Source organism: Cryptomeria japonica, chromosome 8, assembly GCF_030272615.1.
Source record: "Cryptomeria japonica chromosome 8, Sugi_1.0, whole genome shotgun sequence".
Taxonomy (NCBI): Eukaryota; Viridiplantae; Streptophyta; class Pinopsida; order Cupressales; family Cupressaceae; genus Cryptomeria; species Cryptomeria japonica.
In genome coordinates, this window is record NC_081412.1 from 294,855,187 (window position 1) to 294,874,847 (window position 19,661).

Consider the following 19,661-nt stretch of genomic DNA (forward strand, 5'->3'; position numbering starts at 1 on the left):
ATCATATATATACACCCTTAATAAACTTAAGTGATAATATGTAAAAATGATCTAGTAATAAAACTAAATAAGTAATGCCCCTATTTGCACCAACATGAAGTTTCTTTGTCAATGCTTTTATCAACTTACTAGAAGAATCATGAATTACACAACACATTAAAGATCCAAATTACCTAGAAAAGGCCCATCAAAATTCACTTTTCACTAACCAAACTTAGTTAGAGACCATTCGACTTGAAAGCGATCAGTATGAGACTGAGCAGAAGTGGAAAGCCCACGAATGGGACCATATCGTTACTAATTTTTAATTACAATAACTTAAATTAATATTATTCTAAAATTGTCGTTTAACAAATTTCTATTTTAAAAGCAAATACAAAAAGCCGCTTTACCAATTCGTGCTTTTGCTTCTCCCTTTCGATGAAGTTCAAATATTCTTTGGATTATGCAGATTCTCCCTATCCCTCCTCGACTGTGACAACACTAATTTTTAGAAGAGATCGCGGCGAATCATAGTCTGAGGTGCTCATCCGGTTGAATCACAGGGATCGACAAAATGAGTGAGGTATTCGAAGGATATGAGCGGCAGTACTGCGAACTTTCTGCAAATCTCTCGCGGAAATGCACGGCCGTGCCTCTCCTTAACGGAGGTAACCACTTTAATCGCTATTCATCCATCCATGTAAACAAATACACCTTACTTTTTGACCCAGAGTTTCATGTTTATAGATACCCTTCAGGTTTATGCTCATTTGATTTTTTAAATAATTGATTGATCCAAATTCGGGATATTGCGTGAGGTCTTAGAAGATGACTTCTGGAGAATTGACACAGAAACTTTGAACTCTCATTTTCGATCACATGGGGTGATTTGAAACGCCGATCGAAAAGCTGTAAAGAAGATGATAGCGAGGCTTAATACCTCTGATTTGGAGAATCGCTCCCCTTTTACTAAAGCCCCCACCGTTCTTCCTTTATCAATTTCTTTTTCAAATTCAAGTTTAGAGCACACATTCATTACCCACGAGCATTTCATTAGAACGGAGAATATGATTGGAGATTATACTTTCACATCTCGATTCAGTCTGCTTGCCAAAAAAGAGGAATAGAACTTTCATTCTTGATACATGGGCCTATGAAATTAGATGGTGATCCATGTATGTTCCTTCACATCTAGCTTTACATTGAAATACAAATGCAGGGTATAACAGTATTTTCTGTTACAACCTTTCACATTCCCTTCTCTTTTACTTGGGGAGTTACAAGGCAAATATGGCTTGTGAGTTACTTGCTGAGGTTTTGGAGAGCACTCGTTAAAAAGTTCATTGAAGAACTGTCAAAATTTTGTAAGTCTGACAGGAAAGATTGCCAGGCGGGAAGAAAAACTATTTGTTTTTGTTTTTCCGTTTTCTTGTTTATCTAACTATTCCTTTGACATCATTACATTGATTTATCGATGATGGTTTAATACTTAAAAGTGCTAAAATAATGAAAAATAGAATGCACTATAAAGGTCTTTGTGGTCTTGAAGGCCTTAATGTAGGCTTGGTGGCGGGGGTGGAGGTGCTGCCCCTCAATCCTGATGGCGGTTTTGCTATCAAATCCCTGTGAGGATTACTGATTCTCAACCTTTCTGGAGGTTGCCACCACCTATCCCCATTCTGGTTTAAAAAAGCAATAAATTTTGTTTTAGGCCCATGTTTTCCACATATGAAACTTGTAAAAATACCAATGTGGACTTGTAATTTATAATCATATGAAAACATGATGGTCATTGAACACGTTTTTTGATCAATAAATGAAAGAAAAAACTACTTATGATATCTGTGAATTCAGTTTTTTTGCATGTTTTTAAATATTATTTTATGAATTTGTGTTGTTTAATTATCAGAATTTTTTTCCGAGTCCAGAGTTTGAGTCAAATCTTAGGCTTTCCTAGATTTGAATGAAACTTCAGTGTTATCATGCAAACACACTGCATGTGGACTTAAAGTATAACTGGAAACCAAAGCCCCCATGGCTCAATATATTATGAAGTTGTAGTCATCCATAATGAAAATGAATTCCATTAGCTTTGTTGGCCATCTGAGAGTAGGGTAGGTAGATTTTCATGTAATTTACCTCAGCTCTCCTCATTCATCTTTTCACATCCTCTTGATCTTTATAGAAGTACAATGCAGTATGCAGAAAAATGAAACTACTCCTTCCTTCCACATGAAAATAAAAATGGGAAGAGAGAACAGACATGCATTCAAAAGTCTAAATGTAAATTCCAACTTCTCTCTCAACCATATATTAATATTGATATCATAACTTCTTCCATGCAATAAAATTTGGGGGCGCACTCAGTCACATGAATCTTAGCTTTGGGGGAGCTTGCTGATACAATTTTCTCTAATGCAAATGTAAACTCCACAAAGCTTTCCAATACTGACATACAGATGCAGACCATTGCTTCTATGTTCCCAACTATCCCTCACAACCGTCTCCCTTACACAATCTCATACATACAAGGAAGAATGATTATGCATAGCCTACTACAAATTTTCATAGATTCTGCCAAGAATAGCTCATTCATTATCCTACTTAAGCAGAAGAAAAGAAGCATCTATTTGCCCACAGGAAATTTATTATAGTGTCGCATAGAATATAATCACATTTCTCTCACTCTTTTTTGGATTCAACTGCTCATGAAATGTCGAAATTTACCTTACCTTTCATAAACTTGAAATATTAGTGGCAATATCATTATCAACACTCACCATCTATTATGAAAGTTGTTAAGAGAAAGCAGGGGAAACTGAGACCATACGTAGGCTGATTAAATCTGTTTTTTTCTTCATCCCTCTCACATTCATATATGGAGCAAAAGCAGATCAAAGAGAAAAAGGAACCATGCAGATTCCTGTTTCTATTTTATTAAGTATTGCTATCTTATAACCTATCCTCCCATTCCTCTTGCTCACTGCTCATCTATCTAGAGCAGATGCAGGGAATGGTTTTGTTGTGCAGAGACAGAAAGTATCATTTTGACCCCAGTATATGCTTACTGACCCCTCTCCCCAAAAAATGAATATGAAGATCAAAATCTGGGCAGACATTGAAAACATAATGGGGTTTTTGCATGATTACAACACATAATCAAACTGATTCTACCAAATAGTCCTGTTGTTTCCTAGGAGTCTACTGGGGGTCTGCAAAGGACATAGGCAGTGTCTTCCACTTCAAAAAGACATATACATATCATCATTGATTTTCAATAATCTCAACTTTCTTACTGAAGAGTGAGACAACATTTGGGAATAAGTTTTCTAGCTTATTGGGACAATGGCAGGTTCATACCAAATCTTCCAGCAATTTCTTTGTTACCTTGAATTATGATGTTCAGGCCATCAAGTATCAATTGCTTGTGGCAACTACACTCATGTCACTTTCATTGCTTTGCCCTCTCAATATCATGCAATTTTCATATAGGAATGAGCTGGCTGCATTGGACATCATATTAGTATATGTGAGACTTGCCATTTCAATACATTTCTCCTCCCAATTCTTGTGTAGGGTCCAACGTCATTTATTTCATTAGCCACCTTGTATAATTTATTTCCACATCATCCATTTATTTGCCCACTCTCCTTTCTTTTCTGAATCCACAGTCTGATGTAGTGATTTTATATTTTTTGGTGTGCATAATCAGAGGAGTAGTTGAGCACCATAGCAATATAAACTCTCCTCTTGACACAGTTTTCTGCCTTTAGGGCGTTAGATATAGAGAAGGTTCCTCCCATTTCTCCATTTTATTTACTCTTTCTCCTGCAGAAGAAGCCATTGCCTATATTTCCCTTAAGCAAGAGTCACGAGATCTCCATGTTGGCAGTTCTGGGATTCTTTTGCATATGTATTCCAACATTAACATGCACAATGATTCTACACTTGGTTTTAATGGAGGCAACACTTCTCACCTTTCAGTTCTGCGAGCACCATGCAAAACTATGCATCTTTGTCAAAGCATAAAGATGGATATTGCTTGCCATTTGCTTTGTCGACACCACCCACATCACCTTTTGTCAAATGTGTGCCTCATGCAAATATTTATGCCTTAGAATTTCAAATTACGTATCAGTCTAATCGTACTACCATGAAAAGAATTCACCTCACTAGATTATTATGATTCAATGATGGTGGTTGTGGCTTGTGTGTGAAAATGATTTTGTACGCAAATCCAATCAATGGTATAATTATCTTCAGGATGGCCTTTTTGTCCATTATAAGAATATTTGTAATTTCAGTTGATTGGAGGGATGGGCAGGATAGTTAGTGGAGAAGGGGTGCAGTTGGCATTCTGGTCTGGATTAGAGAGGGGAACAAGGGATGCATTATGCAGTCCAACAACACCTGAGACTAAGAAGCATTGATGTTCTTGGGGAAGGAGCAGTCCACATAATTCTAGGTGCTGTTGGTTTTGCCCATAGACCAAACTCTAAGGTTGACTGCAAGATCGGCAACCTTATTTCCATTTCTCTTACCAAGTTGTGACAATGCTCTCATTAATGGCTTCACGTTAGATTTATGAATCCATTTCCACAATAAATTTTGTCCATCTTAATGACAACAAAAACATCCGATTACGAAGATGCCTTGTGAGTGGCCTTGGAGAAGTCAATTTTGAAATCTTGAGGCAACCATTCCTCATTATCACATGCATATTCTCCAACCACAATGCTAAAATTGATGATAAATTGCCAAGTTTGCTTGTTTTTCAGTAGAGTCTGTGACATGGACTGTAGCTGAACAACCTCTTACTGTAGGCCTACAGAAGTAGTAAAAAAGAAAAACACCATTTTCATGCTCTATCAAGTTTTCACCTAATAGAATAATAGTATTCAGAATGATTCTACTAAGAATCCACTCAAGGGAAGATGAATCTAGAAGCTTTATCTGCTTGCAAACAAAATCCTTTGTTATTGTGGCCTTGGTACAAACAACACCTGAGTTGTGAGCCCATCCTCACCAAGCACATCCCTGACAAAAGGCAGGTAGGAGCAATCAAGAATACAGAAAATCCTATGAATGTGCCTACTAGACAGAGATCCTGCATAAGGGGATTCCCATTGAGAAAGAGTTGTGCTTCACTATGCCAAACACCTGCCAAAAGCTAGAGAGGGGAACATTGATACAAACCAGAGAAACAAATTCTGCCAAAAACCTGCATAGAACAAACTACGGAAGAAAAAAGCTTCATACTAACATGTCATGCCTTGTCATGGAAAGAGGACTTCATCGCTAAGAAATTCGTCTTATTCATAGGACTCCATGATTTTCTGCATAAACAGCCATGGGAATACAGCGACTTAAGAGGCTAGCATTTTACATTGGAGCATAAACTTAATGAATATAGCAATAAGAGGAGGGAAGCGCATGTTATTAACTAATGATAAGGTGCGATTACACCCAAACACAACAGCCAATTGTTAGTGAAGAGGTATGGGTATCAAGAAGTAATCTCATTTAAGATAACACGTGCGGTTTAGTCAACAAGAGGCAACAGGCATCATTGAAAGAGACATCACTTTGAGGAGACATTATGGGGAAGACACGACTCTCCAATATATATATACTGCAGATCGGATTACTCCAAAGACATGGAAGAAGAGAATTAATCAGCATTTGATCTAAGAAGAGTGCAGACTTCGAAAATATCAGCTTACTGCTTTGTTATTAGTTTTGGAGCCTCTAAAAAAAGAACCTTTTCTCAAAGATCCTTGAAGACAATTGAAACGCAACATCGGTACCAAATGAACCTGAATTTTCTTTGCAGCCCCATTAAAATCTGTTTTCAAACAATCTTTCTTAGGCAGTATTCAAAAGGATACACCCTCTACAGTCTAAGAAGACAATTGAAAAACAACACCAGTGCCAAACAAACACAAATTTCCTTCTCAGCCCCATCAAAATTCATTTTCAAATGATCTTAGGCAATATCCAAAGGGATACACCATGCACATTCTAAGCATTGATTACACCCTTAAAGCCTCTCTTTTGTAAAATATTGGATAAAGTAGACAAATATAGCTCATACATGCATCAATGTACAAATCATACTGAAATTTGCTCCCGATGAGCAGAATAACACAAATATCAGCTCAAAGTATACAATGTAAACATTAGGATGCTACAGAAAGCGTCAATAAGAACCAGCCACGTAAAACTTTATGCCATCTAACAATGTATCCTAACAGATAAGAATCCCATAATATAGGCCAAAAGAAGACAGCAGAAACAAGCCAGTTATGTAGTTTTTTTACCACCTTTCTTCTTAATACTGAGACTAATGAGATCATCAAACCGCTTTTTCATTTTTAACTATTCTTGTAATCCACTGATGAGTTTGGATTCATACAAATAGGAACAGTTGGATATGGGGACAAAGCAAAATATTCCTTGATGTCCAAGGAACTATCACCAGCAGTTTTATCAAAACCAGGAACTGGATGAACATTTTTACCTTTATTTGCAATTCTTGAATGTCTATATGCATCCTTTTCCACTGGCCAACCATTCTTATCATAATCAGCACAATGACAACTAGCACCCCATTGAACATCGTAAGAGTCCTCAATAGGGGAACCATCTTGCAAGAATTTATTATCGTCCCTCTTCTTTTTATGCACCTACAAAGCAACATCCTAAGCAACACAGGAAACTGTTACAAAAAGTCAGTGAACAACTTTCTGATACCTTGAAATGCCTCTTTGTTTCTCTCAATCCATAAGAACCATAGAATTTCAGTAAAAGTTACAAGCTATAATAAAATCACAATCTTAGACAAAGGCTGGTCACATTTAATACTGCAAAATAAAATATCATACCAATCTATGACAAACTTCTAGCAAATACAACTCGAGCATGCAGGAAACAGTTCCACACAACTTGAGCAAAAGGGCACTCAAAGAAAAGATGACATATAGACTCAACTTTACCACAAATAAGGTGGAAATTATTGATTGGGCCTATATTGAGAGAGTTTAGACTTTCATGCTATTGTGCATTATCAGGTGCAAACAAGTTGTACCTTAGAACATTGTTTAGATTGACTTTGTTGCCTAGCCATTGTGTCTCGAGACTATCTTCCAACTTACTTTTTTACATACATTGTCATGCCCTGCCAATCTGAAAGGGGTTGCAGCCTCTTAAATAAATAAATAAATGAATAAATCGGAGACCTAGGCAACTAAATTGATATGGCTGACCAATATAAGAAACATCACCCTTAATGATTGCCCCTTTTAGGACTTAAAAACAATTTTTAAATGCTGGCCGACTTGTCTGAGTGAAGCACCACATTTGCAAACGGGATATAATTGAAATTAATTTGTTATAAGGCCGACCTGAGTGAAAGATCACCTATCTTGTGAAGAGGCATGAAGAAGCTATTTAAGAGACAAAGTGGAAAGTTTCAAGGAAGCTGGGCAATGAGAAATCAGAATATTAGAAGCAGATCTACAAAAGTCTAGATCATAATTTGTGTGTGAAAAATAAAGTGACATCATACAAGACAATCGAAGAAGATAAGAAGGAAGTCAGATCAGATTAGAAATATACATATATACAGCAATCAAAAGCAGAATTCTGACTTAGGTTGGTATGCATGATGAATATGAATATGTTTGATGTGTATGCATAGTTGTATGCAATATGGTTAGACATCTATGTTCTTTAATATATCTTGTCTTTGATATTAACAAGTCTTGTCAATTTGTTATGTTCTTTAATTTAATGAAATTTACCCTTTCCTTATTCATGCAAGCAATCATATTTGGAAATGGAAGGAAAAAAGTTAGGGGGAGGCAGTAGACTGGTTCCCTCAAATTAATGTGGAGTTAATGTTTAAACTGCCACTACACTCTTCATTAATTCCAAAATGCTCTTCGTTTATATATATACATATATGTTTAACTGCAAAACCAGATCTTGTATAAATGGATATATATACACAAAAGTGTGTATATATCTATAAACATAAACATACATGCACACACACAGATGTATATATATATGTATATGTATATACATACATGTATACATACATATATATATATCTATATATATACATAGACATGTGTGTGTATATATATATATATATATATATATATATATATATAGTATATATTTACATCTATATATATATGTACATGTATATATACATGTCTTGTGTATATATATACACACATGTACATGTATATATATACATGTATGCATGCATGCATATATATATATATATATACATGTGTATATATATATGTGCATCTTTTATGTAATAACTTAAAACAAGACATTCTTGAATAATTTTGACTATATATATATATTTGAAGGAATATATGAATTTTTTATACACATAAGTAAATCCAACTCAAAAAGGATATTTTTCTTTCTTGCAAAGAATATGGCTTTTTCGCTAACAAAAACATGTTGGATGTTGCTAAGAAGTTTGCTGGGATGATGTGTTGTCATTGATGTCAACATATTCTTCTGTGTATTCCAGTGTTGCAAAATGAGTTGGTTTAGCTTGTGTATTGTAGATGAGCTGATGCAGATTAAAGGGTTTTTGGTATATTGTCTGTAGATGGTTCATTCCCATTTGCAAAGGTTCACATGGTGTTTTGATCGAGTTATGAGATACGGTATTGAGGTTGATATTCAGTTGTTCGTGTTATTCGGTATTCTGGTTTGTGCTCCGTATTGCTGTAGAATTGCTATATCTTTAGTTGTGGATGTATGGGATGTGTCTTGGACGTTGATTTGTGTCCTCAGTTTGATTGGTTCATGATTTGGAAATCCACAAGCGAATCTTTCAGGTTGATAGTTAGTAATGATGGTGTTCTTGTGCTCCGGTGGTGAGATGATGATGATTCTAGTAATACGAGTTATTGTGGTTGTTGTGGTGCAATTCACGTTGCTTGTGAATATCTCTCGATCGTGTTCTATGCGTATTTGTGATTTGCATTGATTATTGTGCACTTTATTGAAGATTTTCTCTGTCCGGTGATGTTCTTCGTGTTATGCGACATTCTTGGTGGTTGTAGCATGTTGCAGATGATCGAGGCGTAATTGTTGGAGGTGTTGCGTGTATGCGGTATTGATTTGGGTCTAGACTATGTCTTAGCCGACATTGTTTTGGCCCGCATGCATTGTTGTAGCGTGTGAAGCTATTATTTTGTAATTTGTATTGAGGGTTTAGCCGACCTTGAAATATAGGTTGATGTCTTGTATAAATAAATGTAATAATCATGTGAGATGTATGTCTGTGATCTTTGAGGATTTGTATGATCGAGTTATATGTGCGAACAAGTGATTTGATCTTTCAGAAGTGTGAAGGAGAGAAGTGAAGTGTTGCAGAGCAGATCGTGTGCTTAACCGGAACTGTATCCAGGCATATGGAGATGCTATTTTCACAGTTTATGTAATCCGGATTGTTGTCCAAATGCTTTTGTAAGTCAGTGAGACTTCCTGTAAGGCAGTGAGCTTTCCTTAAAGGTTGTAGCCTTTCTGGGTTTCTTTTTTGAGCAATGAGCTCTAGGCAGTGTGCCTGAATGCATGTGCATTCCCCTTTGTAATAATTCATTTACTCCTAACAGGGTATTATCTCATTGTGGCTAGGTTCCCATCGTGGTTTTTCCCTTAACTGGGTTTTCCACGTCAAAATTCTTGGTGTTATGTGTGTTATTGATGTGGTGCTATTTCATGCTTTAACTGTTAATTATTACATCTGATTTGTGGTTTAAGTTGTAGAAAGTTTTGTTAAAATAATATTAATATCTATTCTATAATGGTCATCGTCTATTCTTAGTGGTCATCTTAGTTATCAACTTATTTAGCTTTTTTAGTTCGTTAAGTGAAACTATTGCTTCTTTATTAAAGACGCATAGTTAGCTTTTTAAGCTTTATTTAGTATTTTAAGCTTTTTAGCTTTTTAGTTTTCACTTAAATGACTTGTTCTTAATTTAGAACGTCGTCTTGTAATCTCTATATATACGGGGGTATATCGTTGAATAGAGGATCCAATTATTTTGAGCAATCAATTTTTCAAGTTTTGTGCAAATTGATTCACCCCCTCGGAACTAGATGGAAGGAAGGTGGTGGCTGGATGGCCTTTCCTTATTTTAGACAGACTGAGGGCCCCAGTTCAGATTGGCTGTGTTCGAAGGCCTAGCTATAGTTTTCTTTCCTTCAGTTCAGGCTGCTTCCTTCAGTTCAGGTTAGTCGCTTCAACTATAGATAGTTGACCTGCACTCGATTCTCTACATAACATGCCATTCCCCCTCCTATGGGTTGGGCTCCAGTTCGCTGCGAGAAAAGGGGCAGTCGTTCATTATCCAGAGAAGGTGGTTGCCCCACTCACTTAGTTGAGACTGAGGGTGTTCACTCCCTACTCCCCCCCCTCCCTCCTCCTCCTCCTCCTCCTCCTCCGTTTGCTGCATTGTTGCCAACAAAACATTCTTACCTTGGTATTTTCGACAAAAACACAAACAAGACAAGAAAAGCCAAATACACCACAGTCAAACAACTCAAGGAGAATATTCACAATCATTGTAACCAACATTAAATAATGTGAGTGTGTGTGTGTTCTCTGAATGATGGTGGTCTTGGTATTTCTTTCTGGATCTGCTTCCCTTTCTCTGGTGATGCTCTCCCTCCTCATCCGGGAGGGGGAAAATAATGTCTTGCATCTATTTCATCAAACGACCAAGGTAGTTAGTCTGACAAAATATATTACTAAACATAATATAAATCCTTCATTAACATTTCATGCTAGTAAATTTCACATTTAAATCAATTAAAAACCGTGTCAATCTGATATAAAGCTGACCCATCATCATAGCATTATTGTTTATAGAACAAGTTTTGGTATTATAAATAAAATGTAGAACAAAATATAACATAACCCAAAGGGCTCAAAAATGGGATGTGACACTAATCCAACAATGTCTTAACCTAGGAATCTTCTCCATCCATACAAGTCTTCAAACTTTTTTGTAGGTGCTGTTCTCTATTGTTATCTATTTGTTCTTGCTCATTTTTTCTTGACTTTAGAGGGGAATTCTTGATAAAAATCTTTGGAGATACAATTGATCATAGTTTCTTCATTCAAAAAGATCCATATTAGCCTGACTTGTGGTCTTGGATTGCCAGACTTTCAGGGCCAAGATTTTCCTTCATGCACTTGCTTTGGATATCTATGAATCTTATTTATGGCTCCCACAGTGAATTTTTTCTAGAGATGCTCTATATTCCTGTTTTTATGACATCATAAGGGAAAACATTCAAACTATAAGATTGGTCTCAAGCCTCAGGACATGAGCATAGTTAATGGTCCAACAACTGGCTTAGATAGGCCTATTTTACCCAAATTCTGGCACATGTTGTTAGGTGCTTACTTTTAGTTGCATTTGATATGCACACGAAATGCCTGACCTTTGTGATTTGTACTAGGATTTTGAATTTGTGTCATCCCAGTATTCAGGGGGTAATTTATATAACTTGATCCAGAGAAAGGCCACCTTGATGAGTTCTTAGCTTGGGTTAAAAAGTGGAGGTTACTATCTCAAATATAGTTCCGCATTTTTAAAGCGCCAAGGTTCTTCTTTAAACACCTTCAGTTTGTCTTCAACCTTGTGAAAGGTTATCATAAAGTACACCATCATTTAAGAATTGTGTAATGTCCTCTATTTTATGAGGACATAATGTTATTTTTATTATAAAGTTAGAAAAATTCATTAAAGTGACTTTATAAGGTGAAGTATAAAGTTGAATTAAAATATTAAAAAGTACCCCCATGGAACACACCCCTAGGCAACATAATGTTGTTTTAAAAGGTGGACATTCTCAACAATGAATAAGATCCTCAAAGTTGGCAAACTTGCTAGGAGTAAATTTTATTTAATAAATTTCATTAAAATAAAGCATGAGAACCCTAAATGATACGATTAGGGTTAGAAGGCAATAAAGCAAAAAGAGGGGTCTTCTTTTTGGCATCTTTGATTTCATTTTTACATCAGCAGATTGAGAATTGAGCTCTGAAGATGAATTTCAGCAGCATATCAGACTTCGGGGAACAAAAACTCCTTGAAGGCAGGTGGATTGGACGAAACCCCAGTTCATAGTAGAAGGGGATCCACATAGGATTCCTATTGGTGCTTCAGAAGACACTTCTTTCAGCGAATTTCAGAATTGATTGCAGAATTTGGAGGGTTTGTAATCACCCTAAGGCAGCCATTTCACTCCTTAAGCCAGCCGTACTGATTCCTTCGGCAGCCGTACCATCTTGCAGGCTCCTAGTTGCTATTCATGACTGTACCAGCCAAGAAAGGGCTTGAATCTTGTGCGAATCTTATGATCAGTATTTCATAGCAGTGTTTCAGTGATTTTAGCAGGCTACATGAATTAATTTCTCATTCAGTTTGTTGTTCTTCAATAAATTGAGTAATCCTGCTTGGAGGCTAGGCGTGGAACTTAGCAGATCTCCTGTTTCCTTCAGTATTTATTTTTGGTAATTTTTGTAGAAGCAAATAAAACTATTGGAGTCACCTTCAGCAGTTGGGAGCTCATAAATTGCTTTCTCTTGAAATTCATCAATAAAACCCCCTCCTGGTGAGTGCTGGACTCCGGGTATGCAATTAATTGATGTGGTGAATTAGTTTCCTTAATTCTGATAATTATTATAGTGCTGCTCCAAAATCAGAATTCTGAACTTAGTTATCAGTCAATTATATTTCTGAATTTTGAGTTCTTAAGTATTGTTACATTGGCATTCATTCATGATAAAACCCTATGCAATCATTGGAATAAAAAACCAAGCAAAAACCTCAGAAAAACTACCATAAAACCTCTGATCAGCATCATTAAAAATCAGAAAAGTTCAGTATAGATTGGCTGGGGATCTTTCAAACTGAATATTTGTGTGGCCCCAAAAGTTATATTTGGCTTTAATCTAACTCTCTGATCTTTCATTCCCTTCTACACACCTTTGAATTTGTAGTCTAAAGCTTTATTTAAGAGCTTATGAGTTGCCAAATAAAAAAAATTGTATGGGAGAGATAGAATTCAGGTCTTCTTAAAAATCTGGATTGAAATATTATTACCCACCTGTATGATCTCTGTCATTTCCTTTTCATTGCTTCCCCTCATTTCAATCACCTTATCAATTTCCTCTTTGTTTATTTAATTTGTCAATTCCCTTGTCATATGCTATAATATCTGAGAATATGAACTTCGGGCTGTTGAGACCTGCTTCTGATAATTTGTGATCTTCCAGATTCCTATGCAGTGAAGAGGGCTGGTAGATTTCTTGTCTATTTTTCTGTTAAGCCATATATGTATATTATTTTCTGCAAAGTCATCCAACGCTTTTTGAGGTTCCTAAAGTTTGTTTTCAGAAAAATAGAGAACATTCAGCCCTATTTTGATGATGTACTCTGCTTCTGATTTGGTTGCTAGTTCCATCACTTGGCCCTTCTCTTTTGTGTGTTCTTTGTGCTCTATGCCTTCGCTTCTAGTTCCCATTGCCCTGTTGAATTTACCATAAAAAAATGATAAAATCAAATACCATAATTTTCAGGGAACTATTACCTGGAAATACATGTTGACTGAGCATCTAGAGGTGGAACTGTGGACATTATTTGAAGTGCCTTCTAGAGACATGGCGGGTACAGGCGTTACTGAAGGAGATCAATTATTGTATTCACTTTTATAATTCTTGCTCTCATTCATAAGATTAGCAGTATCCCATGTTAAATCATTCAAAAATTTTCCTTTTCTTGAATAACAGGGGTTTGTTTCTATTCTTTCATTTAATCCGTTTGCCTTGTCATGTAAATATTTTTCTTCATTTTCTTTATTGAAAGGTAACAAAATAAGATATTGAGAGTATTCTCCTTAGCGTTGCCTTGATTGCTTAGGCTATTTTTCATTTACGTTTTGCAATAGATGTTCTGCCTCTCTTGATTCTTGAAGATTTCCAAGAAATTAACAGAAGTCAATTTGTCTGAATAGCAAGAGACATTCTACTTTAATAATTAGACCGGCAAATGTTGGCAACTGGTATTCTGTATTTTCTTCTTATTGTGTCTTGTTCTTGCGTCTCCAGTGACTTGCAGTTCTGAGACAAACTTTGTTCCTTTCTAGGCAGGCAAATTTTGGCAACTAGTATTCTGCATTTTCTTCTTAATGTGTCTTGTCTTTATTTTGTTGTTCTTGTGTCTCCAGTCACTTGCAGTTCCGAGACAAACTTTGTTCCTTTCTAGGCATGTGTCAACTTTGCTGGGTTCATTCAAAATTTCTTCCTATCTTAATTAAGCTGACGGCTGATCACGTGGTTTGATTGTTTAGAGCTTTTTAACATAGCTCTTTTGCATACCTGGAATTGGAACTGGGTGTTTTTTATGGGCTATTTTTTTGCCAACTCCCTAGTTTAAAACCAAAATTTGAAAACTTTCTATAAAATGTTTGCCATATTTACATATAAAATGTATATGAGTTTACTAGATTCATCAACACATACATTTATTTCTACTAAATCTTATGGTTTTCCATCATGACTAATTTTTATCTCTGATTTTTTTGAGCTGAAAAGATTCACTACCTATACTAGTAGAAAAATTCCACCAATCAAATTTTTCCTGGTTTGAATTGTTTTAATTTTACAGAGCAGAAGAAGCAGAAACTTTCTGAAATACAAGCTGGAGTAGAAGAAGCTGAAGCATTGGTACACAAATTCTTAACTATGTGCTTTGAGTTCTTTTGACATTGTTTTTTTTAACATTTATCATCTACTCTATGAATTGTTTTCGCTATCAATCACTTGTACACAGATGTGTGTAGTCTCACAAAATTGCATCAAATTTGTGACAATCAGATTCGTAAAATGGATCTTGAAGCAAGAAGCTTGCAGCCAAGCCTGAAGGCAAATCTTCTTGCAAAATTGAGGGAATACAAGTCAGATTTGAACAATTTAAAAAGAGAACTTAAAAAATCTTCAGCAGCTAATGATCCCCAGGCTGCAAGGGATGAACTACTTGAATCAGGGATGGGTGATACTTTGATGGTAATTAACTAAAATGCCTCTTAATGGTATATTGTCTACCATATAATGACATTTAGAAAGGATGCACATTGTATGTTATTCCAGAACATGAATTTGTTAGGTCAGTTTTTCATTGCATGTTTGTATTGCAAGAGTGCACTTGCAAAATATTGGTCAAATATAATTTTTGTATCTCTTGTTTGGGTATGACAGTCTGAAGACTTAACTTTACAAAATTCTTCCAGGAAACCATTTTTCAAATATCCGTAGAATTTCACTACTGTGCATGATATCAAATGCCTTGATTGTAATAAACTCTTAGTATCATTTAAAGCAGACCATGCTAAGCATTGTTCCAAAATACCAATCTTCGCAACTGCAGGTGGTTCACGATCCTAGCATGCAACTATAAAATCATCTATGACATGAAGGACTGGCTCTCAAGAGAAAAAAATTGTTTGAAGATTATGGAATGCCACTGAAGATTGATGCTGTATGAGGCAGGCATAATCTTTGGTAATAAGTTATCTAGCGTGCTGGCAATTTTTTCAGTTCAGACATAGCATAAAGGATGGCAGAGATACTCATCAGAATACATAGTAATGCAGGGACTTCACATAGCTTTGCATTAGGCAACTGTCAGTCGGACATAACCAATTGATATTTGTTTTACAGTTGACAGTTTTATTGGTGTTTGGCTTTCCCTTCTGGTCAAAAGTTGAAAGTTTTCATGAGTTTGATTCAGTTGTTTCTCATTGTTTTTGAACTGTTTTCAAGTTCCCCTAATAGCTCATTCCAATAAGGATATAATTATATTATTGTTGGTCTAAGTTGCCGGTTCGGGTTCGGGCACCGGTTCAGGTTCAGGAACCTGGTTTGCCAGTTCAACAAAATTTTGAAAAGGGGTTTTGGTTTGTTAGTACAAAAACTATATATATATGTATGTATGTATGTATATGTATACATATATATGTATATATGTATACATATACTTTGTATATGTGTGTATATAGTATATGTATATGTATATATAGTATACCTATACATATACATATACATATGCCGAGTCTGCACTGAGTCCGAGGTCCGTTTCTATGCATATGACTAATCATCACCATGCCCAGCATGCTAAGATGGATCAGGAAGAAGGTGAACCATCTTATTTTTGGAGATAAAACAGCAGGATCAATATACATCACCTTATGAATCTCTCCTACTGCTGCATAGCAGCTACTTGGCATGTTTTGGTAGTTTCATTAAGAGAGTCCATGTTCACCAGAGCCAGGATTTGTCAACTGGTTTTGATCTTCAAGCATAGGAACACCCATAAAATTTTCACCATTCAAGCTAGTTTTTAGGGATGGGTTTCTTGGCCATCAAATTGATATTCTGAAGCAAATACTCTTTTATCAAGAATATAATTATGTTATGTGATGAGCCAAATCTTGCCGTGCCCTTGATTTTGGCCTTCATACTTTATGTGCTGAAGCAGCTACTCTTTAATCAAGAATGTAGTTATGGTATGTGGTGAGTCAAATCTTGCTTTGCCCTTGCTTTTGCCTCCATAAATTCTGCGTGGTTCTCTTGAAGCTTTTCCATTATAGTTAAACAAAGGCATACCAGCCCATTCTTTTTAGTTACTTAAAGATCTTCCACTACCTTGTGGTGTTTGTTTGGCCTCTGTTAGGGCCAGGTCTGAGTGGTCAGGTTTTTTCTTTTCACCATTTCCAAATCTCCTCTTCATCACATCTTTTTTCTGAATGTCTCCATCTTTACAGCAGCTGCTCTTTCGTCTGTTGCAACCTTTTTACTTCTACCCACAAGAGTCTTAAGTGCATCTACTTGTTCTTTCTGACATCCGTGTTGTGATTAGAGGAGAGTGGTCTGCTGTCCAACTATTATATGTGAAGCCCAGAACATCAGTCTAACCAAGAAAAATAGGGACTTCGATATTTGATGATATGTAAAGACAGATGGAAATTTACAAATAGGATATCCCTGCAAGGTAGTATTGGTGCACACAAGGCTGAGGATTTTATTGATTATTTTTCTTTGCCTACACCAACCCATATGGAGCTGCCTTAATCCAAACCCAATTTGAAAAATAAATGTGAATATTTTGTTAGATTTGCAACTAATATATACTGTCCTTTTTATAGTTGCCCTACTTACTGTCTAAACCATGACCTTTTATCTGCCAAGTTTCGTATTTTTTCTTTTTACAGATTTAAAAAAGAATCTCGTTGCAAGTTTGACCCTTCACTGGCCTGTAATGTTCTAAATGGTTTGTGTCCTCGTGCAACTCACTTATATCTTGGACTCTGTCAAACTCCTTATTATACTGAAGGCATTCCCTATATGAAATGGACCTCCCACTTGTTGAAATCAATGGTTTGAAATTGAAGAGAAGGATGCAAGACTATAGAATTAATCTCAACTATACATGCTTACATTTATATTAATTTAAAAAAGAAATCTTTCTTGATAAAAAAATAAAAAATATATATTTTAATATTATTAATTAAAAAAAATGGATAGAAGAAAAATCTATCTTTTATTATTATCTTCTGCTACGAAAATCTTTCAACATAAATTTCTTTTAATGTTAGGATATTCTATCTTGTAAGTTTCTAAAACTAAAAGGAAAAAATTATTGAAAAAAGAAAGAATTAGCTTTGTTCTTTCATTAAGTTTTAAAATTATTTTAAATATTAATATCATTTTACGAACTTAAAAATAATAATAAAAAATTATTAAAATTAATTTAATTCATAATTATTTGTCTTTATAAAAATATTGTAGAATAATAATATTTTGAATTGAAAATCTTCCTTTTATTGTTTTAGAATATCTTTTATGCTATCTTCTTTTATCAAATATTCTATCTTGTTTTTTAATTTATTATAATTCTTCTTCTTCCTTTAAGGATTAATTTTTATAAAGTTCAAATTTTATATTAATTATTTATGTGTTCTTATGGAATTATAAATAATATTTAAAAGATATTAGAATTAATTTAATTTATAATTTTTTGTCTTATTATTATTTTTTTTATAGAATAATTATATTTAAATTTTCATTTTAATTTATAAAATAAAATAAATTTCACCTTAAAACATGAATTAAAAGTTTAAAGTGAGAAAGCAAGAGAGAGAGGAGGGAGAGAAACTAACTTTTGATTACTTGTTTCATGCCAATAATTTAAGTATAGCATGTGTCTTTGGTGACATATTCTTAGGGTACCATGTCATTTGATTATTATCACCATCTCTATCTCACTTCCCTATCTGTATCTCCTTACCTCTCCCTATCTCTCTTCCCCTTTTATCTTCGCACTATATCTATCTCTTTAACTCTCCCTATCACTCCTTTTATATCTCTCTACTTCTATATCCTCCCTCTCTCTCTCTCTATATATATATATATATATATATCTTTCTCCCTCTATATCTATCTCCACATCACTTTCACTCACACACTCCTCTCCATTCATCTCTCCTACTCTATCTCTATCTCTATCTCTCTCTGTATCACTTTCTATCTGTATTTCTCCCTTTCCTTCTTTCTCTCTCCTTCCATTTCTCCCTCTTTCTCACTCCCTTTATATTTGCAAGTTAAATTAATTCTCCCTCCTTTCTATCTCTATCTTTTCCTCTTTATATCCCTATATATCCCTCTCTCTCCCTCTTTCTATCCCCATCTTTCTCTCTCTCCTCGTCACTCCCTCTTTTTATGTCTTTACTTCTCTCTCTAATACATACACACATACACACTACATGTTTCTTCCTCCCTATCTCTATTACCATCTCTCTATCTTCCCCCCTCTTTATCTCTCTTCCTCTCTCTAAACCTTTCTCTCTATTACTTGTCTTTATCACCTTCTTCCTCTGTCACTATTTTCCCCTCTATCTCTATCTCTGTATATCTCCACCCCTCTCTATCTATATATCATTATTTCCACCTCTCCCTATCTCTTATTCACTCTATCTCTCTCCTTCCTTCCCTCCCCATTTTTCACCTCCACCCCCTCCTCCTCCTCTCTCTCTCTCTCTCTCTCTCGTTGTATCTTTCTCTTTCCTTTCCAATATATGTCTATCTCTCCCTCTATCTCCCCCTACTTCTCTCACCCTCTCTCCATCTCTATTTATCTATCTCTAGCTCTCTATTTTTCAATATTTTTAAATCTCTCTCCCTCTCCCCCTCTCCCCCTCTCTACATCTCCTTATATATCTTTGTATCACTCTATCTCTCCCTCTTCCTTTATAGATCTCTCTATCTCTTCCTCTCTATCACTCCGTCTCTATCTCCTATCTTTCTATTTTTTATCTCTCCCTCTCCCTCTATCTCTCTATCAATTTTTCTCTTCCTCTCTCACTCCATCTTCATCGCTACCTCTATCTTACTCTCTCCCCTCTATCTCTAGACATGTCTCTCTATTTGTCCATCTATCTCTTTCTCTATCCCTCCTTCACCCTCATTTTAGACCACTATATTTATCTTTTTCTCTCTCTATATCTCTCTCCATATTTCTTCTCTCTCTCTCTCTCTCTCTCTCTCTCTATTTAGTTATCTCTCTATCTCTCTC

General features: G+C 35.4%; 1 protein-coding gene across 1 annotated transcript in view; it reads left to right on the forward strand.

Annotated features, from left to right (window-relative positions):
- Positions 1-399: 399 nt before the first annotated feature.
- Positions 400-19,661, forward strand: part of LOC131035883 (vesicle transport v-SNARE 13) — a 52,554-nt gene continuing 33,292 nt past the window's right edge. The window contains exons 1-3 of the mRNA XM_057967640.2: positions 400-650; positions 14,700-14,758; positions 14,909-15,097. Coding sequence (XP_057823623.1) covers positions 557-650; positions 14,700-14,758; positions 14,909-15,097 — 342 coding nt within the window. The 5' untranslated portion in view covers positions 400-556. The remainder of the gene's footprint in view (positions 651-14,699; positions 14,759-14,908; positions 15,098-19,661) is intronic.